The sequence below is a fragment of the Lonchura striata genome, unplaced genomic scaffold (genome assembly GCF_046129695.1).
Source record: "Lonchura striata isolate bLonStr1 unplaced genomic scaffold, bLonStr1.mat Scaffold_500, whole genome shotgun sequence".
NCBI classification, from domain to species: domain Eukaryota; kingdom Metazoa; phylum Chordata; class Aves; order Passeriformes; family Estrildidae; genus Lonchura; species Lonchura striata.
In genome coordinates, this window is record NW_027461181.1 from 1 (window position 1) to 24,529 (window position 24,529).

Sequence of the window (24,529 nt, forward strand, 5' to 3'; positions counted from 1 at the left end):
GATTTTGGGAATTCGGGAATTCCAGAATTCCGTCATTCCGTGGTTTCAGGGGAGAAGCTGGATTACCACTCCTGCGAGGCCATGGAGGAGATCTTTGGGGATTTTGGGAATTCCTGGGAGCTGTTTCAGGAATTCCCGGGAGCTCTTTGGGGATTTTGGGAATTCCCAGGAACTGTTTGGGGATTTTGGGAATTCCCGGGAGCTGTTTGGGGATTTTGGGAATTTGGGAATTCGGGAATTCCGTCATTCCGTGTTTTCAGGGGAGAAGCTGGATTACCGCTCCTGCGAGGCCATGGAGGAGATCTTTGGGTTTTCCAGGAATTCCTGGGAGCTGTTTCAGGAATTCCCGGGAGCTCTTTGGGAATTTTGGGAATTTCGGGAATTCCAGAATTCCGTCATTCCGTGGTTTCAGGGGAGAAGCTGGATTACCGCTCCTGCGAGGCCATGGAGGAGATCTTTGGGGATTTTGGGAATTCCCGGGAGCTCTTTGGGGATTTTGGGAATTTCGGGAATTCCAGAATTCGGGAATTCCGTGTTTTCAGGGGAGAAGCTGGATTACCGCTCCTGCGAGGCCATGGAGGAGATCTTTGGGAGCTCTTTGGGGATTCCAGGAATTCCTGGGAGCTGTTTGGGGATTTTGGGAATTCCCGGGAGCTGTTCAGAATTTTGGGAATTTGGGAATTCGGGAATTCCGTGTTTTCAGGGGAGAAGCTGGATTACCGCTCCTGCGAGGCCATGGAGGAGATCTTCAAGCGTCTCCAGTTCAAGCTGCTCGACCTGGAGCACACGGGCCTGGACGAGGACGTGAGCGCCCCTTCCCGGGAATCCCGGGAATTCCGGGAATTCCGGGAATCTTGGCGGGATTTTCGGGAATTCCGCCTCGGCCCCTCGGCAGATTTGGGATTTTCCGGGGGATTTTCCCGCCGTTCCCGTCCCGGCCCTGTTGGTTGGTTTGGTCGCCCCCTGAGATGATTCGGATTTTCCGGGGTTTTTCTGGGAGTTTTTTGGGAATTTCTGGGATTTTTACGGGGTTTTTCCAGGGTTTGTCTGGGATTTTTCTAGGATTTTTCTTGGTTTTTTTCTGGGAGTTTTCCAGGATTTTTCTGGGATTTTTCCAGGGTTTGTCTGGGATTTTTCCATGGTCTTTCTGGGATTTTTCTGGGATTTTCCCAGGGTTTTTCTGGGATTTTTCTGGGATTTTTCCAGGGTTTGTCTGGGATTTTTCCAGGATTTTTCTTGTTTTTTTCTGGGAGTTTTCCAGGATTTTTCTGGGATTTTTCCAGGATTTTTCTTGTTTTTTTCTGGGAGTTTTCCAGGATTTTTCTGGGATTTTTCCAGGGTCTTTCTGGGATTTTTCTGGGATTTTCCCAGGGTTTGTCTGGGAATTTTCCAGGGTTTTTCTGAGATTTTTCCAGGATTTTTCTGGGAGTTTTCCAGAGTTTTTCTGGCATTTTTCCAGGATTTTTCTGGGATTTATCCAGGTTTTTTCTGGGGTTTCTCTGGGAATTTTCCAGGATTTTTCTGGGAGTTTTCCGGGATTTTTCTGGGATTTTTCCAGGTTTTTTCTGGGGTTTCTCTGGGAGTTTTCCAGGGTTTTTCTGAGATTTTCCCAGGATTTTTTTGTGGCTTTATCTGGGATTTTCCCAGGATTTTTCTGGGTTTTTTTCCAGGGCTTTTCTGGGTTTTTTTCTGGTATTTTCCCAGGATTTTCCCATAATTTTCCCATAATTTTCCCATAACTTCCTGGTGATTTTTCCCATGATTTTCTGGTGATTTTTCCATGATTTTCCCATGATTTCCCAGTGTTTTCCTGTGATTTCCCCATGATTTCCCCATGATTTTCCCCACGATTTCCCCGTGATTTTCCCGACATTTTCCTCTTGTTTTTCCATGATTTTTCCATGATTTCCCCACGATTTCCTGGTGATTTTCCCGATATTTTCCCGTTGTTTTTCCACTATTTTTGCATGATTTCCCCATGGATTTCCTGGTGATTTCCCCGATATTTTCCCGTTGTTTTCCCACGATTTTTCCACGATTTCCTGGTGATTTTCCCACAGTTTTCCTGCTGTTTTCCTGACGTTTTCCCACAATTTTTCCACAATTTCCCCACAATTCCCGGTGATTTTCCTGATGTTTTCCCACAATTTTTCCACGATTTCCCCACAATTTCCCGGTGATTTTCCCGCAGTTTTCCCGCAGTTTTCCCGCAGTTTTCCCACGATTTCCCCACCATTTCCCGGTGATTTTCCCGATATTTTCCCGATATTTTCCCGTTGTTTTCCCACCGTTTTCCTGACGTTTTCCCGCGGTTTTTCCACAATTTCCTCACCATTTCCTGCAGTTTTCCCGCCGTTTTCCCACTGTTTTCCCGCCCTTTTCCCGCCGTTTTCCTGCTGTTTTCCCGGTGATTTTCCCGCCGTTTTCCCACCGTTTTCCTGCCCTTTTCCCGGTGATTTTCCCGCCCTTTTCCCGCCGTTTTCCCGAGGTTTTCCCGACGTTTCCCCGCCGTTTTCCCGCCCTTTTCCCACCATTTTCCCGCCGTTTTCCCGATGTTTTCCCGGTGATTTTCCCGATGTTTTCCCGGTGATTTTCCCGCCCTTTTCCCCCCTTTTCCCGGTAATTTTCCCGCCGTTTTCCCGGTGATTTTCCCGCCGTTTTCCCATCATTTTCCCGCCGTTTTCCCGATGTTTTCCCGCCCTTTTCCCGCCCTTTTCCCGCCCTTTTCCCGCCCTTTTCCCACCCTTTTCCCGCCGTTTTCCCGAGGTTTTCCCGATGTTTCCCCGCCGTTTTCCCGCCCTTTTCCCACCATTTTCCTGCCGTTTTCCCGCCGTTTTCCCGGTGATTTTCCCGCCCTTTTCCCGCCGTTTTCCCGCCCTTTTCCCGGTGATTTTCCCGCCGTTTTCCCGCCCTTTTCCCGCCGTTTTCCCGAGGTTTTCCCGCGTTTTTCCCAGGGCGCCGCGGCGCTGTTCGACATGATCGAGTACTACGAGTCGGCCACGCACCTCAACATCGGCTCCAACAAACACCTGGGGGCCCGCGGCTGGCAGGCGGCCGCCCACATGATGAGGAAGGTGAGAATTCCCAAAATTCCCCAATTCCCGGGAATTCCCGCCCCAAATCCCCAAAACTACCGAGTTTTCCCCCAAAATTCCCGAGTTTTCCCCCAAAATTCCCGGGGTTCCTGAGGAATTCTGTCCCTGGGAGGGGCAGGCGGCCGCCCACATGATGAGGAAGGTGAGAATTCCCAAAATTCCCCAATTCCCGGGAATTCCCGCCCCAAATCCCCAAAATTCCTGAGTTCTTCCCCAAAACTCCTGAGTTTTCCCCCAAAATTCCCGGGGTTCCTGAGGGATTCTGTCCCTGGGAGGGGCAGGGTGGGAGCCAGAGGTGATGAGGAAGGTGAGAATTCCCAAAATTCCCCGAATTCCCGGGAATTCCTGCCCCAAATTCCCAAAATTCCCGAGTTTTCCCCCAAAATTCCCGAGTTTCCCCCCAAAATTCCCGGGGTTCCTGAGGGATTCTGTCCCTGGGAGGGGCAGGCGGCCGCCCACATGATGAGGAAGGTGAGAATTCCCAAAATTCCTGAATTCCTGGGAATTCCTGCCCCAAATTCCCAAAATTCCCGAGTTCTCCCCCAAAATTCCCGAGTTTCCCCCCAAAATTCCTGAATTTCCCCCCAAAATTCCCGGGATTCCTGAGGGATTCTGTTCCCTGGGAGGGGCAGGGTGGGAGCCAGAGGTGATGAGGGAGGTGAGAATTCCCAAAATTCCCCAATTCCCGGGAATTCCCGCCCCAAATCCCCAAAACTCCCGAGTTCTCCCCCAAAACTCCCGAGTTTTCCCCCAAAATTCCCGAGTTTTCCCCCAAAATTCCCGGGGTTCCTGAGGGATTCTGTCCCTGGGAGGGGCAGGCGGCCGCCCACATGATGAGGAAGGTGAGAATTCCCAAAATTCCCACAATTCCCGGGAATTCCCACCCCAAATCCCCAAAACTCCCGAGTTCTCCCCCAAAATTCCCGAGTTTTCCCCCAAAATTCCCGGGGTTCCTGAGGAATTCTGTCCCTGGGAGGGGCAGGCGGCCGCCCACATGATGAGGAAGGTGAGAATTCCCAAAATTCCTGAATTCCCGGGAATTCCTGCCCCAAATCCCCAAAACTCCCGAGTTCTCCCCCAAAATTCCTGAGTTTCCCCCCAAAATTCCTGAGATTCCCCCAAAATTCCTGAATTCCCCCCAAAATTCCTGAGTTTCCCCCCAAAATTCCTGAATTTCCCCCCAAAATTCCTGAGATTCCCCCAAAATTCCTGAGTTTCCCCCCAAAATTCCTGAGTTTCCCCCCAAAATTCCTGAATTCCCCCCAAAATTCCTGAGTTTCCCCCCAAAATTCCTGAGTTCCCCCCAAAATTCCTGAATTCCCCCCAAAATTCCTGAGTTCCCCCCAAAATTCCTGAATTCCCCCCAAAATTCCTGAATTCCCCCCAAAATTCCTGAGTTTCCCCCCAAAATTCCTGAGATTCCCCCCAAAATTCCTGAATTCCCCCCAAAATTCCTGAGTTTCCCCCCAAAATTCCTGAGTTTCCCCCCAAAATTCCTGAGTTTCCCCCCAAAATTCCTGAGATTCCCCCCAAAATTCCTGAGATTCCCTCGGTTTTTCCCCCCAATTCCTGGAATTTCAGCCACTCCTGAGGGTTTTTGTGCCTGGGAGGGGCAGGGAGGGCTCACAGTGGCTGAGAATTCCCAAAATTCCACGGAATCATTGCCGGGATTCCCTGAAATTCCCCAAATTCCCCCAAAAAAAAAAGGGTGGAACATCCCTGGGAGAAGCTTTTCCCGGGATAATTATTGCCAACAAAGGGTTAATTATCCCAACAAAGGGCGGATTATCGTTATCCCAATTATCCCAATTATCCCAATTATCCCAATTATCCCAGGGATCCCAACCATGATCCCGATTTTCCGGTTCTTTCCCAACCCCCTCATTTCCCTTGGGCCACTCCCTGGAATTCCAGAGGGGCTGGAATTGTTTGGGAATTCTGCTCCCTGATCTGTCCCTAAACTCCCAAATTCTCCTCCAGAATTCCCAAATTCTCCTCCAGAATTCCCAAATTCTCTCCCAGAATCCCCAGATTCTCTTCTGGAATTTTCAAATTCTCTGGAATTCTCAAATTCTCTCCCGGAATACCCAAATTCTCCTCCTGAATTCCCAAATTCTCTCCCAGAATTCCCAAATCCTGACCCCAAATCCCAAATTTCTTTTCCTGCAGTCCCTGGGGTGGGATCAGAACCCATCCCAAATCCCAAATCCCAAATCCCGATCCCAAATCCCAAATCCCAAATCCCAAATCCCAAATCCCGATCCCAAATCCCAAATCCCGTTTTTCCCCAGACCAGCTGCCTGCAGTCCCTGTGGGGATGGAATGCCTTTGAATCCCCATCCCAAATCCCGATCCCAAATCCCAAATCCCGAATTTTTCCCCAGACCAGCTGCCTGCAGTCCCTGGGGGGATCAGAGCCCATCCCAAATCCCAAATCCCGACCCCAAATCCCAAATCCCGACCCCAAATCCCAAATCCCGAATCCCAAATCCCAAATCCCGAATCCCAAATCCCCAATCCCGATCCCAAATCCCGAATTTTCCCCCAGACCAGCTGCCTGCAGTCCCTGTGAGGATGGAATCCCTTTGAATCCCCATCCCAAATCCCAAATCCCGATCCCAAATCCCAAATCCCAAATCCCAAATCCCGACCCCAAATCCCAAATCCCAGATCCCAAATCCCAAATCCCGATCCCAAATCCCAAATCCCAAATCCCCAATCCCAAATCCCAAATCCCGTTTTCCCCCAGACCAGCTGCCTGCAGTCCCTGTGGGGATGGAATCCCTTTGAATCCCCATCCCAAATCCCAAATCCCAAATCCCAAATCCCAAATCCCGAATCCCAAATCCCAAATCCCAAATCCCAAATCCCAAATCCCAAATCCCGATCCCAAATCCCGAATTTTCCCCAGACCAGCTGCCTGCAGTCCCTGTGGGGATGGAATCCCTTTGAATCCCCATCCCAAATCCCAAATCCCAATCCCAAATCCCGAATCCCAAATCCCAAATCCCGAATTTTCCCCAGACCAGCTGCCTGCAGTCCCTGGGGTGGGATCAGAGCCCATCCCAAATCCCAAATCCCCAATCCCCGATCCCAAATCCCGAATTTTCCCCCAGACCAGCTGCCTGCAGTCCCTGGACGCGCGGAACACGCCGCTGCTGGAGCCGTCGGCGCCGTTGGTGGCGCGGGCGCTGCGCATCAGCAGCAGCCTGGCCGTGCTGCACCTGGAGAACACCGCCCTGTCCGGCAGGCCGCTCATGCTGCTCGGTCCGATTCCCAAAATCCCGGCGCCCCGGGAATCCCGGGAATCCCGGGAATTCCGGGAATTCCGGGAGGGGCAGGGAGGGCGGGCAGGAAGGGGTTAAAGGGGTTTGGGATGGGAGCGGGGAGGGTCTGCTGGGAATATTCCCCATTTTTCCATCCATTTTTCCATCCATTTTTCCCATTTTTCCATCCCTTTTCCCATTTTTCCATCCTTTCTTCCCATTTTTCCATCCATTTTCCCCAATTTTTCCATCCCTGTTCCCATTTTTCCATCCTTTCTTCCCATTTTTCCATCTGTTTTCCCTCTCTTTTTTCATCCATTTTCCCCATTATTCCATCCATTTTCCCATCCATTTTCCCATTTTTCCATCCATTTTTTCCCCCATTTCCCATCCATTTCCCATCCATTTTCCCCCATTTTCCCATCCATTTTTCCCCATTTTTCCATCAGTTTTCCCCATTGTTCCATCCATTATTCCATCCATTTTCCCCCTCTCTTTTTTCATCCATTTTCCCCATCATTCCATCCATTTCCCATCCATTTCCCATCCATTTCCCATCCATTTTCCATCCATTTTTCCCATTTTTCCATCCATTTTTCCCATTTTTCACACCGCCCTGTCCGGCAGGCCGCTCATGCTGCTCGGTCAGATTCCCAAAATCCCGGCGCCCCGGGGATCCCGGGAATTCTGGGAATTCCGGGAATTCCGGGAGGGGCAGGGAGGGCGGGCAGGAAGGGGTTAAAGGGGTTTGGGATGGGAGCGGGGAGGCTCTGTTGGGAATATTCCCCATTTCTCCATCCATTTTTCCCATTTTTCCATCCATTTTTCCATCCATTTTCCCATTTTTCCATCCCTTTTCCCATTATTCCATCCATTTTCCCATTTCCCATCCATTTTCCCATCCATTTTTACCCCCATTTTCCCATCCATTTTTCCCATTTTTCCATCCATTTTCCCAATTTCCCATCCATTTTTCCATCCATTTTCCCATCCATTTCCCAATTTCCCATCCATTTTCCCATCCATTTTTCCCATTTTTCACACCGCCCTGTCCGGCAGGCCGCTCATGCTGCTCAGTCAGATTCCCAAAATCCCGGCGCCCCGGGAATCCCGGGAATCCCGGGAATTCCGGGAATTCCGGGAGGGGCAGGGAGGGCGGGCAGGAAGGGGTTAAAGGGGTTTGGGATGGGAGCGGGGAGGGTCTGCTGGGAATATTCCCCATTTTTCCATCCATTTTTCCCATTTTTCCATCCCTTTTCCCATTTTTCCATCCCTTTTCCCATTATTCCATCCATTATTCCATCCATTTTCCCATCCATTTTCCCATTTCCCATTCATTTTCCCATCCATTTTCCCATTTCCCATCCATTTTCCCATCCATTTTTTCCCCCATTTTCCCATCCATTTTCCCATTTTTCCATCCATTTTTCCCAATTTTTCCATCCCTTTTCCCATTTTTCCATCCTTTCTTCCCATTTTTCCACCCATTTTCCATCCATTTAACCATCCATTTTTCCCCATTTTTCCATCAGTTTTCCCCATTGTTCCATCCATTATTCCATCCATTTTCCCCTCTCTTTTTTCATCCATTTTCCCCATTATTCCATCCATTTTTCCATCCATTTTCCCATCCATTTCCCATCCATTTCCCATCCATTTCCCATCCATTTTTTCCCCCTTTTTCCATCCATTTCCCAATTTCCCATCCATTTTTCCATCCATTTTCCTCCTCTCTTTTTTCATCCATTTTCCCCATTATTCCATCCATTTTTCCATCCATTTCCCATCCATTTTCCATCCATTTTCCCCATTTTCCATCCATTTTCCCAATTTCCCATCCATTTTCCCCATTTTCCATCCATTTTTCCATCCATTTTTTCCCCCATTTTCCCATCCATTTTCCCAATTTCCCATCCATTTTTCCATCCATTTTTCCCATTTTTCCATCCATTTTCCCATTTTTCCATCCTTTCTTCCCATTTTCCCATCCATTTCACAATTTCCCATCCATTTCCCAATTTCCCATCCATTTTTCCATCCATTTTTCCCATTTTTCACACCGCCCTGTCCGGCAGGCCGCTCATGCTGCTCGGTCAGATTCCCAAAATCCCGGCGCCCCGGGGATCCCGGGAATCCCGGGAATTCCGGGAATTCCGGGAGGGGCAGGGAGGGCGGGCAGGAAGGGGTTAAAGGGGTTTGGGATGGGAGCGGGGAGGCTCTGTTGGGAATATTCCCCATTTCTCCATCCATTTTTCCCATTTTTCCATCCACTTCCCATCCATTTTTCCATTCATTTTTTCCCATTTTTCCACCCATTTCCCCCATTTTTCCATGAATTTTCCCCATTTTTCCATGCATTTTCCCCATTTTCCATCAATTTTCCATTTTTCCCATTTTCCCATCCATTTTCCTGCTGTTGCTGGTGACAATCCCGGCCTCATTCCCAGTTATTTCCCGTTCCCATTCCTGGTTTTTTCTGTTCCCATTCCCGGTGTTTCCAGGTTCCCATTCCTGGTTTTTCCCGTTCCCATTCCCGGTGTTTTCAGGTTCCCATTCCCATTATTTCCCATTCCCATTCCCGGTTTTTCCCGTTCCCATTCCCGGTTTTTCCCGTTCCCATTCCTGGTTTTTTTCTGTTCCCATTCCCGGTTTTTCCCATTCCCATTCCCGGTTATTCCCATTCCCGGTGTTTCCAGGTTCCCATTCCCAGTTTTTCCCAGTCCCATTCCTGTTTTTTCTGTTCCCATTCCCAGTTTTTCGCATTCCCATTCCCAGTTTTTCCCATTCCCATTCCCAGTTTTTCCCATTCCCATTCCCGGTTTTTCCCATTCCCATTCCCGGTTATTCCCATTCCCGGTGTTTCCAGGTTCCCATTCCCATTCCCGGTTTTTTTGTTCCCATTCCCGGTGTTTTCCCATTCCCATTCCCGGTGTTTTCCCTGTGTATTCCTGGTGTTTTCCCGGTGTTTTCCCGGTGTATTCCCAGTGCATTCCCGGTGTATTCCCGGTGTATTCCCGTTATTTCCCGGTGTATTCCCGGTGTATTCCGGGTGTTTTCCCGGTGTTTTCCCGGTTTTTCCGGGTGTTGATTCCCGTTTTTCCGCAGCCACGGCTCTGAAGATGAACGTGTCCCTGCGGGAGCTGTACCTGGCCGACAACGGCCTCGGCTCCCGTTCCCGTTATTTCCCGGTGTATTCCCGGTGTTTTCCCGGTGTTTTCCCGGTGTATTCCCGGTGTTTCCGGGTGTTTTCCCGGTTTTTCCGGGTGTTGATTCCCGATTTTCCGCAGCCACGGCTCTGAAGATGAACGTGTCCCTGCGGGAGCTGTACCTGGCCGACAACAGCCTCGGCTCCCGTTCCCGTTATTTCCCGGTGTATTCCCAGTGTTTTCCGGGTGTTTTCCGGGTGTATTCCCGGTTTTTCCGGGTGTTGATTCCCGTTTTTCCGCAGCCACGGCTCTGAAGATGAACGTGTCCCTGCGGGAGCTGTACCTGGCCGACAACAAGCTGAACGGGCTGCAGGACTCGGCGCAGCTCGGCAACCTGCTCAAGTTCAACGGCTGCATCCAGATCCTGGACCTGCGCAACAACCACCTCAGCGACTCCGGTGGGAATCCGGGAATTCCCGACGGGAATCACGGCCGGAATCACGGGAATCACGGGAATCACGGGAATGCCAGATGGGAATCATGGGAGTCACGGGAATTGGGGGAATAACAGGAATGTGGGAATGGGCTGGACCTGTGCAAGAACCACCTCAGGGACTCCGGTGGGAATCCGGGAATTCCCGACGGGAATCACGGCGGGAATAACAGGAATTCCAGATGGGAATCATGGGAATTCAAGCTGGGAGCAACGGGAGTAACAGGAATTGGGGGGTTTGGGAATGTGGGAACGGGCTGGACCTGCGCAACAACCACCTCAGCGACTCCGGTGGGAATCCGGGAATTCCCGCTGGGAATCACGGCTGGAATCACGGGAATCACGGGAATCACGGGAATGCCAGATGGGAGTAACGGGAGTCACGGGAGTCACGGGAATTGTGGGAATAACAGGAATGTGGGAATGGGCTGGACCTGTGCAACATCCGCCTCAGGGACTCCGGTGGGAATCCAGGAATTCCCGTTGGGAATCACGGCCGGAATCACGGGAATCACGGGAATCACGGGAATTCCAGCTGGGAACAATGGGAGTCACAGGAGTCACGGGAATTGGGGGCTTTGGGAATGTGGGAATGGGCTGGACCTGCGCAACAACCACCTCAGCGACTCCGGTGGGAATCCGGGAATTCCCGACGGGAATCATGGCGGGAATCACGGGAATCACGGGAATCACGGGAATGCCAGATGGGAATAACGGGAGTAACGGGAGTCATGGGAATTGGGGGAATAACAGGAATGTGGCAATGGGCTGGACCTGCGCAACAACCGCCTCAGCGACTCCGGTGGGAATCCGGGAATTCCCGACGGGAATTGTGGGAATAACGGGAATTCCTGCCAGGAATCACGGCTGGAATCACGGGAATCACGGGAATCACGGGAATGCCAGATGGGAATAACGGGAGTCACGGGAATTGGGGGTTTGGGAATGTGGGAACGGGCTGGACCTGCGCAACAACCACCTCAGCGACTCCGGTGGGAATCTGGGAATTCCTGCTGGGAATCACAGTGGGAATCACGGGAATTCCCAACGGGAATCACGGCTGGAATCACGGGAATCACGGGAATTCCAGCTGGGAGAAATGGGAGTCACGGGAATTGGGGGGTTTGGGAATGTGGGAACGGGCTGGACCTGCACAACATCCGCCTCAGCGACTCCGGTGGGAATCCGGGAATTCCCGCCGGGAATCACGGCTGGAATCACGGGAATCACGGGAATTCCAGACGGGAATAATGGGAGTCACGGGAGTCACGGGAATTGGGGGGTTTGGGAATGTGGGAACGGGCTGGACCTGCGCAACAACCACCTCAGGGACTCCGGTGGGAATCCGGGAATTCCCGACGGGAATCACGGTGGGAATCGTGGGAATTGTGGGAATTCCAGATGGGAATAACAACGGGAATCATGGGAATTCCATACAGGAATAATGGGAGTAATGGGAATTGTGGGGTTTGGGAATGTGGGAATGGGTCTGGGAATGGATTTGGGAATGTGGGAATGGGGTTGGGAATGGGTCTGGGAATGGATTTAGGAATGGAATTGGGAATGGGGTTGGGAATGGGTCTGGGAATGAGGGTTGGGAATGTTGGGAATGGGATTTGGGAATCCTTGATCCCTGATTTTCCAGGCCTGACATAATCCCAGGATTTTCCAGGCCTGGCTTGACACCCGTTTTCCCGGGATTTCCGGGCTATTCCCGCCATTCCCTGACGCCCGTTTTCCCGGGATTCCCGGGCTGTTCCCGCTTTTCCCTGACGCCGGTTTTCCCGGGATTCCCGCTCTTTTCCCGCTTTTCCCTGATCCCGGGATTTCCGGGCCTTTCCCTGATGCTCATTTTCCCAGGATTTCCGGTCTTTTCCCGCTTTTCCCTGATCCCGGGCTATTCCCACCTTTCCCTGACGCCCGTTTTCCCGGGATTCCCGTCTTTCCCCCGTTTTCCAGGCCTGGCCTAATTCCAGGATTTTCCAGGCCTGCCCTGACACCCGTTTTCCCGGGATTCCTGGTCTTTTCCCGCTTTTCCCTGATCCCAGGCTGTTCCCGCCATTCCCTGACGCCCGTTTTCCCGGGATTCCCGCTCTTTTCCTGCTTTTCCCTGATCCTGGGATTTCTGGGCCATTCCCTGACGCCCGTTTTCCCGGGATTTCTGGGCTGTTCCCGCTTTTCCCTGATGCCTGTTTTCCCGGGATTCTCAGTCTTTTCCCGCTTTTCCCTGATCCCGGGCTATTCCCGCCATTCCCTGACACCGGTTTTCCCGGGATTCCCGGTCTTTTCCCCCTTTTCCAGGCCTGACCTAATCCCAGGATTTTCCAGGCCTGGCTTGACGCCGGTTTTCCCGGGATTTCTGGGCTATTCCCACTTTTCCCTGACGCCGGTTTTCCCGGGATTCCCGGGCTATTCCCACTTTTCCCTGACGCCCGTTTTCCCGGGATTCCCGGGCTATTCCCTCTTTTCCCTGACACCGGTTTTCCCGGGATTCCCGGGCTATTCCCGCCATTCCCTGACGCCCGTTTTCCTGGGATTTCTGGGCTATTCCCGCCATTCCCTGACGCCCGTTTTCCCGGGATTCCCAGTCTTTTCCCCCTTTTCCAGGCCTGGCCTAATTCCAGGATTTTCCAGGCCTGCCCTGACGCCGGTTTTCCCGGGATTCCGGTCTTTTCCCGCTTTTCCAGGCCTGGCCTAATTCCAGGATTTTCCAGGCCTGCCCTGACGCCGGTTTTCCCGGGATTCCGGTCTTTTCCCGCTTTTTCAGGCCTGGCCTAATTCCAGGATTTTCCAGGCCTGGCCTGACGCCCGTTTTCCCGGGATTCCCGGGCTATTCCCGCCATTCCCTGACGCCCGTTTTCCTGGGATTTCCGGGCTATTCCCGCCATTCCCTGACACCCGTTTTCCCGGGATTCTGGTCTTTTCCCGCTTTTCCAGGCCTGGCCTACATCTGCGAGGGGCTGCGGGAGCAGCGCCGGGGGCTGGTGACGTTGGTGCTCTGGAACAACCAGCTCAGCCACGCCGGCATGGCCTACCTGGCCATGACCCTGGTGAGAATTCCCGTTTTCCCGGCGTTCCCGGCGTTCCCGGCGTTCCCGGCGCCGCCGTCCGGGGGACACCTCGCCCTCCTTGCCGCTCGTTCCTGGATTTCCGGGGTTTTCCCTGTGGTTTTCCGGGGGTTTTCTTCGGTTTTCTGGTGGTTTTCCGGGGGTTTTCCGGGGGTTTTCCTTCCGTTTCCAATGGGAAACCCATTCCATGGGATGGGGTTGGGAATGTTGGGATGGGCTTGGGGAAGGTTGGGTTGTTGGGTTTTGGGATTTTCCTTGGGTTTTCCATGGATTTCCATCGATTTCCATGGATTTTTCCTTGGGTTTTCCATGGGTTTTTCCTTGGGTTTTCCATGGGTTTTCCATGGATTTTTCCTTGGGTTGTCCATGGATTTCCATGGATTTTCCTTGGGTTTTCCTTGGGTTTTCCATTGATTCTCCATTGATTTCCATGGATTTTCCTTGGGTTTCTGTTGGTTTCCATGGGTTTCCATTGTTTTTCCCCTCCGGATCCCCACATATTCCCCCTGTTTTCCCCTGTTGTTCCCCCCGGATCCCCAGGGATTCTCCCTGTTTTTTCCCTGTTTTTTCCCCCCTGATCCCCACGGATTTACCCTGTATTTTCCCCGCGGATCCCCAGGGATTCTCCCTGTTTTTCCCCCCGTATCCCCCTGGGTTTCCCCTGTTTTTCCCCCCGGATCCCCACGTATTTTCCCTGTTTTTCCCCCCAGATCCCCAGGGATTCCCCTGGTTTTTCCCTGTATTTTCCCCCCGGATCCCCAGGGATTCTCCCTGTTTTTTCCCCCTGTATCCCCAGGGATTCTCCCTGTTTTTTCCCCCTGTATCCCCAGGGATTCTCCCTGTTTTTTTCCCCCATATCCCCACATATTCCCCCTGTTTTTCCCTGTTTTTTCCCTCTGTATCCCCATGGATTCTCCCTGTTTTCCCCCTGTTTTCCCCGTTTTCCCCCTGTTTTTCCCCGCGGATCCCCACGGATTTTCCCTGTTTCTTCCCCCTGTATCCCCACAGATTCTCCCTGTTTTCCCCGCGGATCCCCACGGATTCTCCCTGGTTTTTTCCCTGTTTTCCCCCTGTTTTCCCCCTGTTTTTCCCCGTGGATCCCCAGGGATTCTCCCTGTTTTTTCCCCGCGGATCCCCACGGATTCCCCCTGTTTTTTCCCTATTTTCCCCCGTGGATCCCCAGGGATTCCCCCTGTTTTTTCCCTATTTTCCCCCACGAATTCCCCCTATTTTCCCCCTGTTTTTCCCCGCGGATCCCCAGGGATTCCCCCTGTTTTCCCCCTGTTTTCCCCCTGTTTTCCCCCTATTTTTCCCCCCGTATCCCCACGGATTCCCCCTGTTTTTTCCCTATTTTCCCCCACGGATTCCCCCTGTTTTCCCCCTGTTTTCCCCCGCGGATCCCCAGGGATTCCCCCTGTTTTTTCCCTATTTTCCCCCACGAATTCCCCCTGTTTTCCCCCTATTTTCCCCCGCGGATCCCCACAAATTCCCCCTGTTTTTTCCCTATTTTCCCCCACGAATTCCCCCTGTTTTCCCCCTATTTTCCCCCACGGATCCCCAGGGATTCCCCCTGTTTTCCCCCTGTTTTCCCCCTGTTTTCCCCCGCGGATCCCCAGGGATTCCCCCTGTTTTTCCCTGTTTTCCCGGCTCCGGCAGCCGCACACGCAGAGCCTGGAGACGCTGAACCTGGGCCACAACGCGCTGGGCAACGAGGGCGTGCGCAGCCTCAAGAGCGGCTTGATCGGGAACCGCTCCGTGCTGCGCCTGGGGCTGGCCTGCACCCGCCTCACCTGCGAAGGTCCCGCCATTCCCAGAATTCCCGACATTCCCGACGTTCCCCCTCGCCATTCCCACCATTTCCCCTCCATTCCCGGCTTTTCCCTCCCCCATTCCCGGCATTTTCCCCTCTCCGTTCCCGGATTTCCCTCCATTCTCGGCAGTTTCCCGCCCCCCATTCCCACCATTTTCCCCCTCAGAATCCCCACAGTCCCCAGGATTTTTCTCCCAAAATTCCCGGGATTTTCCCCCCCCAATCCCTGGGATTTTCCCCCCAATTCCTGTTTTTCACCCCAGTTCCCAGGATTTTCCCCCCCAATTCCCTCAGAATCCCCACAATCCCCAGGATTTTTCTCCCCCAATTCCCGGGATTTTCTCCCCTCCATTCCCTCAGAATCCCCACAATCCCCAGGATTTTTCTCCCCCAATTCCCGGGATTTCCCCCCCAATTCCCTCAGAATCCCCCCAATCCCTGGGATTTTCCCCCCCCAATCCCTGGGATTTTCCCCCCCAGTTCCCGTTTTCCCCCCAATTCCCGGGATTTTTCCCCTCCATTCCCTCAGAATCCCCACAATCCCCAGGATTTTTCTCCCCCAATTCCCGGGATTTTCCCCCCCAATTCCTGTTTTCCCCCCCAATTCCCGGGATTTTCCCCCTCAATTCCCTCAGAATCCCCACAATCCCCAGGATTTTTCCCCCCAATCCCTGGGATTTTCCCCCCCAATTCCTGTTTTCCCCCCCAATTCCCGGGATTTTCTCCCCTCCATTCCCTCAGAATCCCCACAATCCCCAGGATTTTTCTCCCCCAGTTCCCAGGATTTCCCCCCCCAATCCCTGGGATTTTCCCCTGCAATTCCCTCAGAATTCCCCCCAGTTCCTGTTTTCCCCCCAATCCCCATTTCCCCCCCAATTCCCGGGATTTTCCCCCCCAATCCCTGGGATTTCCCCCCCAATCCCCGGGATTTTCCCCTGCATTTCCCTCAGAATTCCCCCCAGTTCCCATTTCCCCCCAAAATTCCCATTTTTCCCCCCCAATCCCCGTGATTTCCCCCCCCAATCCCCGTGATTTCCCCCCCCAAATTCCCATTTCCCCCCCAAATTCCCATTTCCCCCCAAATTCCCATTTCCCCCCCCATTTCCCATTTCCCCCCCCAAATTCCCATTTCCTCCCCAAATTCCCATTTCCCCCCCCATTTCCCATTTCCCCCCCCAAATTCCCATTTCCTCCCCAAATTCCCATTTCCCCCCCCACAATTCCCATTTTTCCCCCCCCCCAAATTCCCATTTTTCCCCCCAATCCCCGTGATTTCCCCCCCCCAATTCCCTCAGAACCCCCCCAAATTCCCCATTTCCCCCCCAAATTCCCATTTCCCCCCCAAATTCCCATTTCCCCCCCAAATTCCCATTTCCCCCCCCAAATTCCCATTTCCCCCCTCAAATTCCCATTTTCCCCCCCAAATTCCCATTTCCCCCCCCAAATTCCCATTTTTCCCCCCCAATCCCCTCAGAACCCCCCCATTTCCCATTTCCCCCCCCAAATTCCCATTTCCTCCCCAAATTCCCATTTCCCCCCCCAAATTCCCATTTCCTCCCCAAATTCCCATTTCCCCCCCCAAATTCCCATTTCCCCCCCACAATTCCCATTTTTCCCCCCCCAAATTCCCATTTTTCCCCCCCAATCCCCGTGATTTCCCCCCCCAATTCCCTCAGAACCCCCCCAAATTCCCATTTCCCCCCCCAAATTCCCATTTTCCCCCCCCGAATTCCCATTTCCCCCCCAAATTCCCATTTCACCCCCCAAATTCCCATTTCCCCCCCAAATTCCCATTTCCCCCCCTAATTCCCATTTCCCCCCCCAAATTCCCATTTCCCCCCCCGAATTCCCATTTTCCCCCCCAGTTCCCATTTTCACCCCCCAAATTCCCATTTCTCCCCCAAATTCCCATTTCCCCCCCCAAAATTCCCATTTCCCCCCGCAAATTCCCATTTTCCCCCCCCAAATTCCCATTTCCCCCCCCAAATTCCCATTTTCCCCCCCGAATTCCCGTTTTTCGGGCAGGGGCGGTGGCGGTGGCCGAGTTCGTGGCCGAGAGCCCGCGCCTGCTGCGCCTGGACCTGCGCGAGAACGACATCAAGACCGGGGGGCTGATGGCGCTGAGCCTGGCCCTGCGCGTCAACCACTCCCTGCTGCGCCTCGACCTCGACCGCGAGCCCAAGAAGGAGGCGGTGCGTCCGCAATTCCCAAAAAATCCCCGGAATTCCCAAAAAAATCCCCGCGGTTCCCAAAAATCCCCGCGGGTCTGGGGCGTTGCCGCGGCGGGAAGCGGCGCCGGAGGTGTCACGGTTTGGGATTCAAGCACGATGTCAAGAATTCCCAGAATTCCCAAAAAATTCACGGGATTCCAAAAAAAATCCTGGATTTCCCAAAATATTCCTGGAATTCCCAAGAAAATCCTGGTGGTTCCCAAAAATCCCCGCGGTTCTGGGGCGTTGCCGCGGCGGGAAGCGGCGCCGGAAGCATCAGAGGTTTGGGATTCGAGCACAAACCTGAGAATTCCCAGAATTCCCAGAAAATTCACAGGATTCCAGAAAAAATTCACGGGATTCCAAAAAAAAAAATTCCTGGAATTCCCCCCAAAATTCCTGAAATTCCACCCAAAATTCCACGATTTTGGGGTGTTCCCGGAGCAGGAAGCGGCGCCTGAGGTGTTGGGGGTTTGGGATTCAAGTACGAGCCTAAGAATTCATGGAATTCCAAAAAAAAGTCACAAAATTCCCCCCAAAAATTCCTGAAATTCCAAAAAAATTCCTGAATTTCCCCCAAAACTTCCTGGAATTCCCCCAGGAATTCCAAGATTTTGGGGTGTTCCTGGCGCCTGAGGCGTTGAGGGTTGGGGGTTTGGGATTTTGGGGTTGGTTCCTGGTGGGTTTTCCGGGTTTTTCCAGGTTTTTTCTTGGATTTGTGAAGTTTTCCCAGGAGTTAAACCCTGACGGTTCTGGGGACAATTCCCAGCTCCAGGAATTTTGGGAATCTCCAGCATCCAATCCTTTGCATTCCCACATTTTTTTGGGTGTCTTTCCCCAGCAGTGAAAAACTGGGATTTTTTTTTCGAGTCCGCATCCTGTGGATTTCCCCATTTCCCAGCAGGAATTCTGGGAATTCCGGGAATCTCCATCCTCCAATCCCAAATCCACAACCTCCCCAAAACTTCGGGAAAAACCCCAAAAATTCCACGACTCCCTCTCTTAAAGGGCCAGCGCCGCAAAACCGCGCCGCGGGGTGGAAACGCCGTCGTTCCCGAGGGGTTTCCCGGGATTTTTCCAGGATTTTTGCCGACATTCCCGGATTTTCCCGGCAGGTGAAGAGCTTCCTGGAGACGCAGAAGGCGCTGCTGGCCGAGATCCAGAACGGCTGCAAGCGGAATTTCGTCCTGGCCAAGGAGAAGGAGGAGCAGGAGCAGCAGCTCCGCCACTCGGCCTCCATGGCCGAGATCTCCGGCGCCGAAATTCCCGAGGATCCCGCCATTCCCGAGGATCCCGCCATTCCCGAGGATCCCGCCATTCCCGCGGATCCCGCCGTTCCCGGCGGCGCCGCTTCCGCCGGCCCGGAGGAGAACGGGAACGCGGCTCCGGCCGGGGATTCCAGCTCGGACACCGAGGAGGAGGAGGAGGATGGGAAGAAGGGCTCGAGGGAGCTTGTGGAATCCGGGAATTCCGGGAATTCCGGGAATTCCGGGAATGCCGAGCGCAGGATTTCCGTCTCCAGCCCCGGCAGGGGCCGCAAGGTCTTCGTGGTGACGCGGGTGGAGAACGTTCCGGAGGGATCCGGGGTTGTTCCCGAGGAATCCGGGGCTGTTCCCAAGGAATCCGGGGTTGTTCCCGAGGAATCTGGAACCATTCCCGAGGAATCCAGGGCCATTCCCAAGGAATCTGGGGTTGTTCCCGAGGAATCTGGGGTTGTTCCCAATGGATCTGGAGCTGCTCCTGGTGGATCTGGAGCTGCTCCTGAAGGATCCGGAGCCGTTCCCGATGGATTTGAGACCGTTCCCGATGGATCTGGAGCCGTTCCCGATGGATCTGGGACAGTTCCCGATGGATCCGGGGTCGTTCCCGAAGGATCTGGGGTCGTTCCCGATGGATCCAGGGTCGTTCCCGATGGATCCGGGGTTGTTTCCATCGGATCCACCTCCGTTCCCGATGGATCCAGAGCCGTTCCCGAAGGATCTGGGACAATCCCTGTTGGATCCGGCACCATTCCCGTTGGATCCGGTGCCGTTCCCGTTGGATCTGGGGCCGTTCCCGTTGGATCTGGGGCTGTTCCCGATGGATTTGGAGTCGTTCCCGTTGGATCCGGGGTTGTTCCCAATGGATCCAGCACCGTTCCCGTCGGATCCAGTGCTGTTCCCAATGGATCCGAGATTGTTCCCGTCGGATCCGGGGCCATTCCTGATGGATCTGGGGCCCTTCCTGTTGGATCTGGGATTGTTCCCGATGGATTTGGAGCCGTTCCCGTCGGATCCGGGGCTGTTCCTGGTGGATCTGGGATTGTTCCCGATGGATTTGCAGTTGTTCCTGGTGGATCCGGCACCGTTCCTGTTGGATCCGGGGCCGTTCCCAATGGATCCGGGATTGTTCCCGATGGATCCGGGACCATTCCCGGTGGATCTGGGGTTGTTCCCGATGGATCCGGGATTGTTCCCGATGGATCCGGGACCATTCCCGGTGGATCTGGGGTTGTTCCCGATGGATCCGGGATTGTTCCTGTCGGATCCGGCGCCGTTCCCGGTGGATTCGTGACGGTTCCCGATGGACTTGGAGCGGTTCCCGATGGATCCGACGCCGTTCCTGTCGGATCCAGCGCCGTTCCCGGTGGATCCGTGACGGTTCCCGATGGATCCGGCGCCGTTCCTGTCGGATCCGTGACGGTTCCCGATGGACTTGGAGCCATTCCCGATGGATCCGGCGCCGTTCCCGGTGGATCCGTGACGGTTCCCGATGGACTTGGAGCCATTCCCGATGGATCCGGCGCCGTTCCCGGTGGATCCGTGATGGTTCCCGATGGACTTGGAGCCATTCCCGATGGATCCGGCGCCATTCCCGGTGGATCCGTGACGGTTCCCGATGGATCCGGCGCCGTTCCCGATGGACTTGGAGCCATTCCCGATGGATCCGGCGCCGTTCCCGATGGACTTGGAGCCATTCCCGTCGGATCCGGCGCCGTTCCCGAACTGCAGCCGCGCCGGGCCGGCGCCTCCGAGGGAATTCCGTGCGGGAGCCCCTCCCGGGATTCGCCGCTTCCCAACGGGCTGAAGGCGGATTTCGCCCGGGCGCTGCCGGAGCCGGGCCCGGAGGGAGACGGGAAATCGGGAACGTGCGCGGCCGAGCGCGGTGAGATCCCGAAAATCCCAGCCCGCCCCAATCCAGAGCCAGGAAAAACGGGAATGCGGCTGGGATTGGGGTGGAAAAGTGGGAAAGCATTGGGAAAATCCCAGATCTCTGGGTTGGGAATGGGAAAATCTGGGAATGCAGCTGGGATTGGGTGGAAAATGGGAAAGGAGTGGGAAAATCCCAAATCTCTGGGTTGGGAATGGGAAAATCTGGGAATGTGGCTGGGATTGGGAAAATCTGGGAATGTGGCTGGGATTGGGGTGGAAAAGTGGGAATGCAGCTGGGATTGGGTGGAAAATGGGAAAGGAGTGGGAAAATCCCAAATCTCTGGGTTGGAAATGGGAAAATCTGGGAATTCAGCTGGGATTGGGGTGGAGAATGGGAAAGGAGTGGGAAAATCCCAAATCCTTGGGTTGGGAACATGAAAAATCTGGGAATGTGGCTGGGATTGGGTGGAAAACTGGGAATTCAGCTGGGATTGGGGTGGAAAAGTGGGAAGGAACAGGAATCGGGGTGAAAAACTGGGAAAAGGAGTGGGAAATCTGGGGAAGGAGCGGGGAAAATCCGGGATCCCCGCGCTGGGAATTCCGGGAATGGTTCCGGAAGGTTCCGTGCCCCTCCCCCCGCAGAGCTGAGCTGCGCCCGGATGGAGCCGGAGCCGCCGGAGCCGCCGGAGCCGCTCTGAGCGCAGGTGAGCCCGGAATTGCCGGGAAATTCCGGGAATTTCCGGGAAATTCTGGGAATTTTGGGGAATTTCTGAGAATTTCTGGGGAATTTCCAGGAATTTTGGGGAATTTCTGGGGATTTTGGGGAATTTAGGAGAATTTCCGGGGAATTTATGGGGATTTTTGAGAATTTCCTGGGAATTTCTGGGGATTTTTGAGAATTTCCGGGAATTTTGGGGAATTTCTGGGAATTTCTGGGGATTTTTGGGAATTTCTGAGAATTTCTGGGGAATTTCCGGGAATTTTGGGGAATTGCTGGGGATTTTGGGGAATTTCTGAGAATTTCTGGGGATTTCTGGGGATTTTTGGGAATTCCCAAGAATTTCTGAGGATTTCTGGGGATTTTTGGGAATTCCCAAGAATTTCTGGGGATTTCTGGGGATTTTTGGGAATTTCCAGGAATTTCTGGGAATTTTTGGGAATTCCAGCCCAGAATTCCCGCTCTTCCCAGGCCTGGGATTTTTCCGGGAATTTCTGGGAATTTTTGGGAATTTCCAAGAATTTCTGGAAATTCCAGCCCGGCCTTCCCACTCTTCTTAGGCCTGGGATTTCCAGGAATTTCTGGGAATTTCTGGGATTCCAGCGTGGAATTCCCGTTCTTCCCAGGCCTGGGATTTCTGGGAATTTCCCACAATTTCCGGGAATTTCTGGGAATTCCAGCCTGGCCTTCCCGCTCTGCCCAGGCCTGGGATTTCTGGGAATTTCTGGGAATATATGGGAATTTCTGGGAATTTCCAGGAATTTTTGGGAATTTCTGGGTATTTCCAGGAATTTCTGGGAATTCCAGCCCAGAATTGCCCTTCCAGGCCTGGGATTTCCGGGAATTTCTGGGAATTCCAGCCCGGAATTCCTGCTCTGCCCGGGCCTGGGATTTCTGGGAATTTTTTTGGAATTTCCGGGAATTTCTGGGAATTCCAGCCCTGCCTTCCCTCTCTCCCCACAGGTCCTGGAGGGGGAGGCTCCGGCGCTTTCCCCTCCCCCCACTCCGCACAAGATTCCAACCAAACCTCGGGAATTTCGGGATTTTTCGTGGGAAAGAGAAAAAAAAACAAAGAAAAAACCACAAAAAACGGATTTTTCCCGAGTTTTTTTCCGGATTTTTCCTGACTTTTCCCTCCTCCGAGGGGCAGCGAAGGAGCCGGGGCTGCGCCTTCCCGATTTCCCGGGAATTCCCGCCGGGATCCGCGACACTACAGGGACCGGGAGCGGCCGGAATTTGGGAATTCCGTCCCTCAAAAATCCCGGGATCGGCTGCTTCCGCAGCCCCCGCGCTTTATTTATTTTTAATTTCCCTTCCTTTCCGGCGGTTTTGGTTTCTTTGGGAATTTTTTCCCGGTTTTTCCCATGTCTTCCCCCTTTTTTTCCTGTTTTTTTTCCCCGTTTTTTCCTTTTTTTTTCCCGTTTTTTCCCCCCTTTTTTCCCCGTCTCTATTTATCACCAGCCGCAGAATTCCCGGGAAAACGGGGAAGGTGGAAAAGGGGAGAGGGAGGGGCTGGAATTCCCAAATTTCCGGAGTCGCAGCCGGGGGAATCGGGGATCTCCCAGCCCGGAATTCCCGAAATTCCCGGAATTCCCGGGGAATTCCCGGGGGTCGCTTTTCTTTCTTAAGTGCAATAAAATCTTTCAGGGAGCTGAGGGGGCGGGGTTGGAATTCCGGGGGGATATTCCCGAGATTCCGGCCGGGAATTTTCGCTGGTGTTTCCGGGCTTTGCTTTTGGGGCTTTTGGGGTTTTTTTTTCCGTCTTTTCCCGGTTTTTGGGTGGTTTTTTTTCCGTCTTTTCCCGGTTTTTGGGCGGTTTTTTTTTCCGTCTTTTCCCGGTTTTTGGGTGGTTTTTTTTTCCGTCTTTTCCCAGTTTTGGGTTTTTTTTTTTTCCGTCTTTTCCCGGTTTTTGGGGGGGTTTTTTTCCGTCTTTTCCCAGTTTTTGGGTGGTTTTTTTTCCGTCTTTTCCCGGTTTTTGGGTGGGTTTTTTTTCCGTCTTTTCCCAGTTTTTGGCTTTTTTTTTTTTCCGTCTTTTCCCGGTTTTTGGGCGGTTTTTTTTTCCGTCTTTTCCCGGTTTTTGGGTGGTTTTTTTTTCCCTTCCTTTTCCCCGTGGTGGAATTTTTGTTAACGGCTGTTTTCTAATTAAAGGAATTCTGCATTCGTCACCCGCCCTCTTTTTGGGGGCTCATCCCGGAATTCCAGGATTTTGGGAATTTGTGGATTTGGGGATGGGGCATGGGGGGGTGAAATCCCAAAAAAAAAACCCCGGAACAGGCGGGAAATCCCAAAAAAATCCCAAAATACGGAGCCGGGGGTGGAACTCGGTTTATTGGGGGATGATCCTGGGGGGTTTTCCTGGGAATTCTGGGTGGGAATGGGGTTTGGGAATGGCCCAAATTTGGGGCTTTTTTGGGGCCATTTTCCTGATTTTCCTTCCCAAAAGATCCCAAATTTTGGGAAGAGATCCCAAAAATGTCTCAGGGTTGGGGATTCCTGGGAGGGATCAAAATTCCCGTGGATTCCGGGAGCTTTGGGATCATCCCGGTCCCCTCCGAGCATTTCCCAGTGACAAAAAAATTGGGAATAAAAGCCCGGAATTCCCTCTGGATCATCCCAGTCCCCTCCAGCACCTCCAAAATCCAGGATCAAATCCCCGGAATTCCCAATTTCCCAGTGACAAAAACTGGGAATAAAACCCCAGAATTCCCTCTGGGTCTTCCCAAACCTCTCCAACATCCCCAAAAATCAGGAATAAAACCTGGGAATTCCCTCTGGATCTCCCCAGTCCCCTCCAGCATCTCCAGGATCACAATTCTGGGATAAAACCCCAGAATTCCCAATCCCTGTTCCCCTAAAAAGATTCCCAAATCCTCCAGGAGTTCCCCTGCCCTAAGGGGGCTCTGGATCCCGTTCCTGATCCCAAATCCCAAATCCTGATGCCAATCCTGATCTCAAATCCCGGATCCCAATCCCAAATCCTAAAACCTGGTGCCATTCCTGATCCCAAATCCGGATGCCAGTCCTGATCCTAAATCTCAAATCCCAATCCCGAATTCCAAATCCCATACCCCAAACCCCAAATCCCAACCCTAAATCCCAATCCCAACCCCAAATCTCAAATCCCATCGCAAATCCCCATCCCAAATCCTGTCGGGGTCACCGGATGCAGGGTGGGCACTGCACCCCACGGGACACGGGCACAGCCCAACCCCAAATCCCAATCCCAACCCCAAATCCCAACCCCAAATCCCAAATCCCCATCCCAAATCCCAACCCCAAATCCCAAACCCATATCCCAACCCCAAATCCCAAATCCCGCCAGGGTCACCAGGCGCAGGGCGGGCACTGCACCCCGCGGGACATGGGCACAGCCCAACCCCAAATCCCAATCCCAAATCCCAAATCCCAATCCCAAATCCCAATCCCAAATCCCAAATCCCAAATCCCGCCGGGGTCACCGGGCACAGGGCGGGCACTGCAGCCCATGGGACACGGGCACGGCCCAACCCCAAATCCCAAATCCCAAATCCCAAATCCCAAATCCCAAATCCCCATCCCAAATCCCAATCCCAAATCCCGTCGGGGTCACCGG

At 53.2% G+C, this 24,529-nt stretch overlaps 2 protein-coding genes across 2 annotated transcripts; both read left to right on the forward strand.

The window, feature by feature from the left end:
* Nucleotides 1-703: 703 nt before the first annotated feature.
* On the forward strand, nucleotides 704-18,642 carry PPP1R37 (protein phosphatase 1 regulatory subunit 37; the record flags this gene model as incomplete). The annotated part of the gene is made up of 9 exons (XM_077790729.1): nucleotides 704-804; nucleotides 2,955-3,074; nucleotides 6,212-6,362; nucleotides 9,810-9,965; nucleotides 12,938-13,050; nucleotides 14,725-14,866; nucleotides 16,904-17,070; nucleotides 18,204-18,528; nucleotides 18,611-18,642. Coding segments are annotated over 9 exons (1,307 nt in total), but the record flags the coding sequence as incomplete, so codon positions are not given.
* A 1,091-nt stretch (nucleotides 18,643-19,733) lies between these two features.
* On the forward strand, nucleotides 19,734-22,788 carry LOC144248734 (uncharacterized). Its single transcript, XM_077790730.1, has 3 exons — nucleotides 19,734-20,232; nucleotides 20,862-20,923; nucleotides 21,901-22,788. Exons 1-2 carry the CDS (start codon nucleotides 19,893-19,895, stop codon nucleotides 20,915-20,917), a joined length of 396 nt encoding a protein of 131 aa, XP_077646856.1. The 5' UTR covers nucleotides 19,734-19,892; the 3' UTR covers nucleotides 20,918-20,923; nucleotides 21,901-22,788.
* Nucleotides 22,789-24,529: the final 1,741 nt, after the last annotated feature.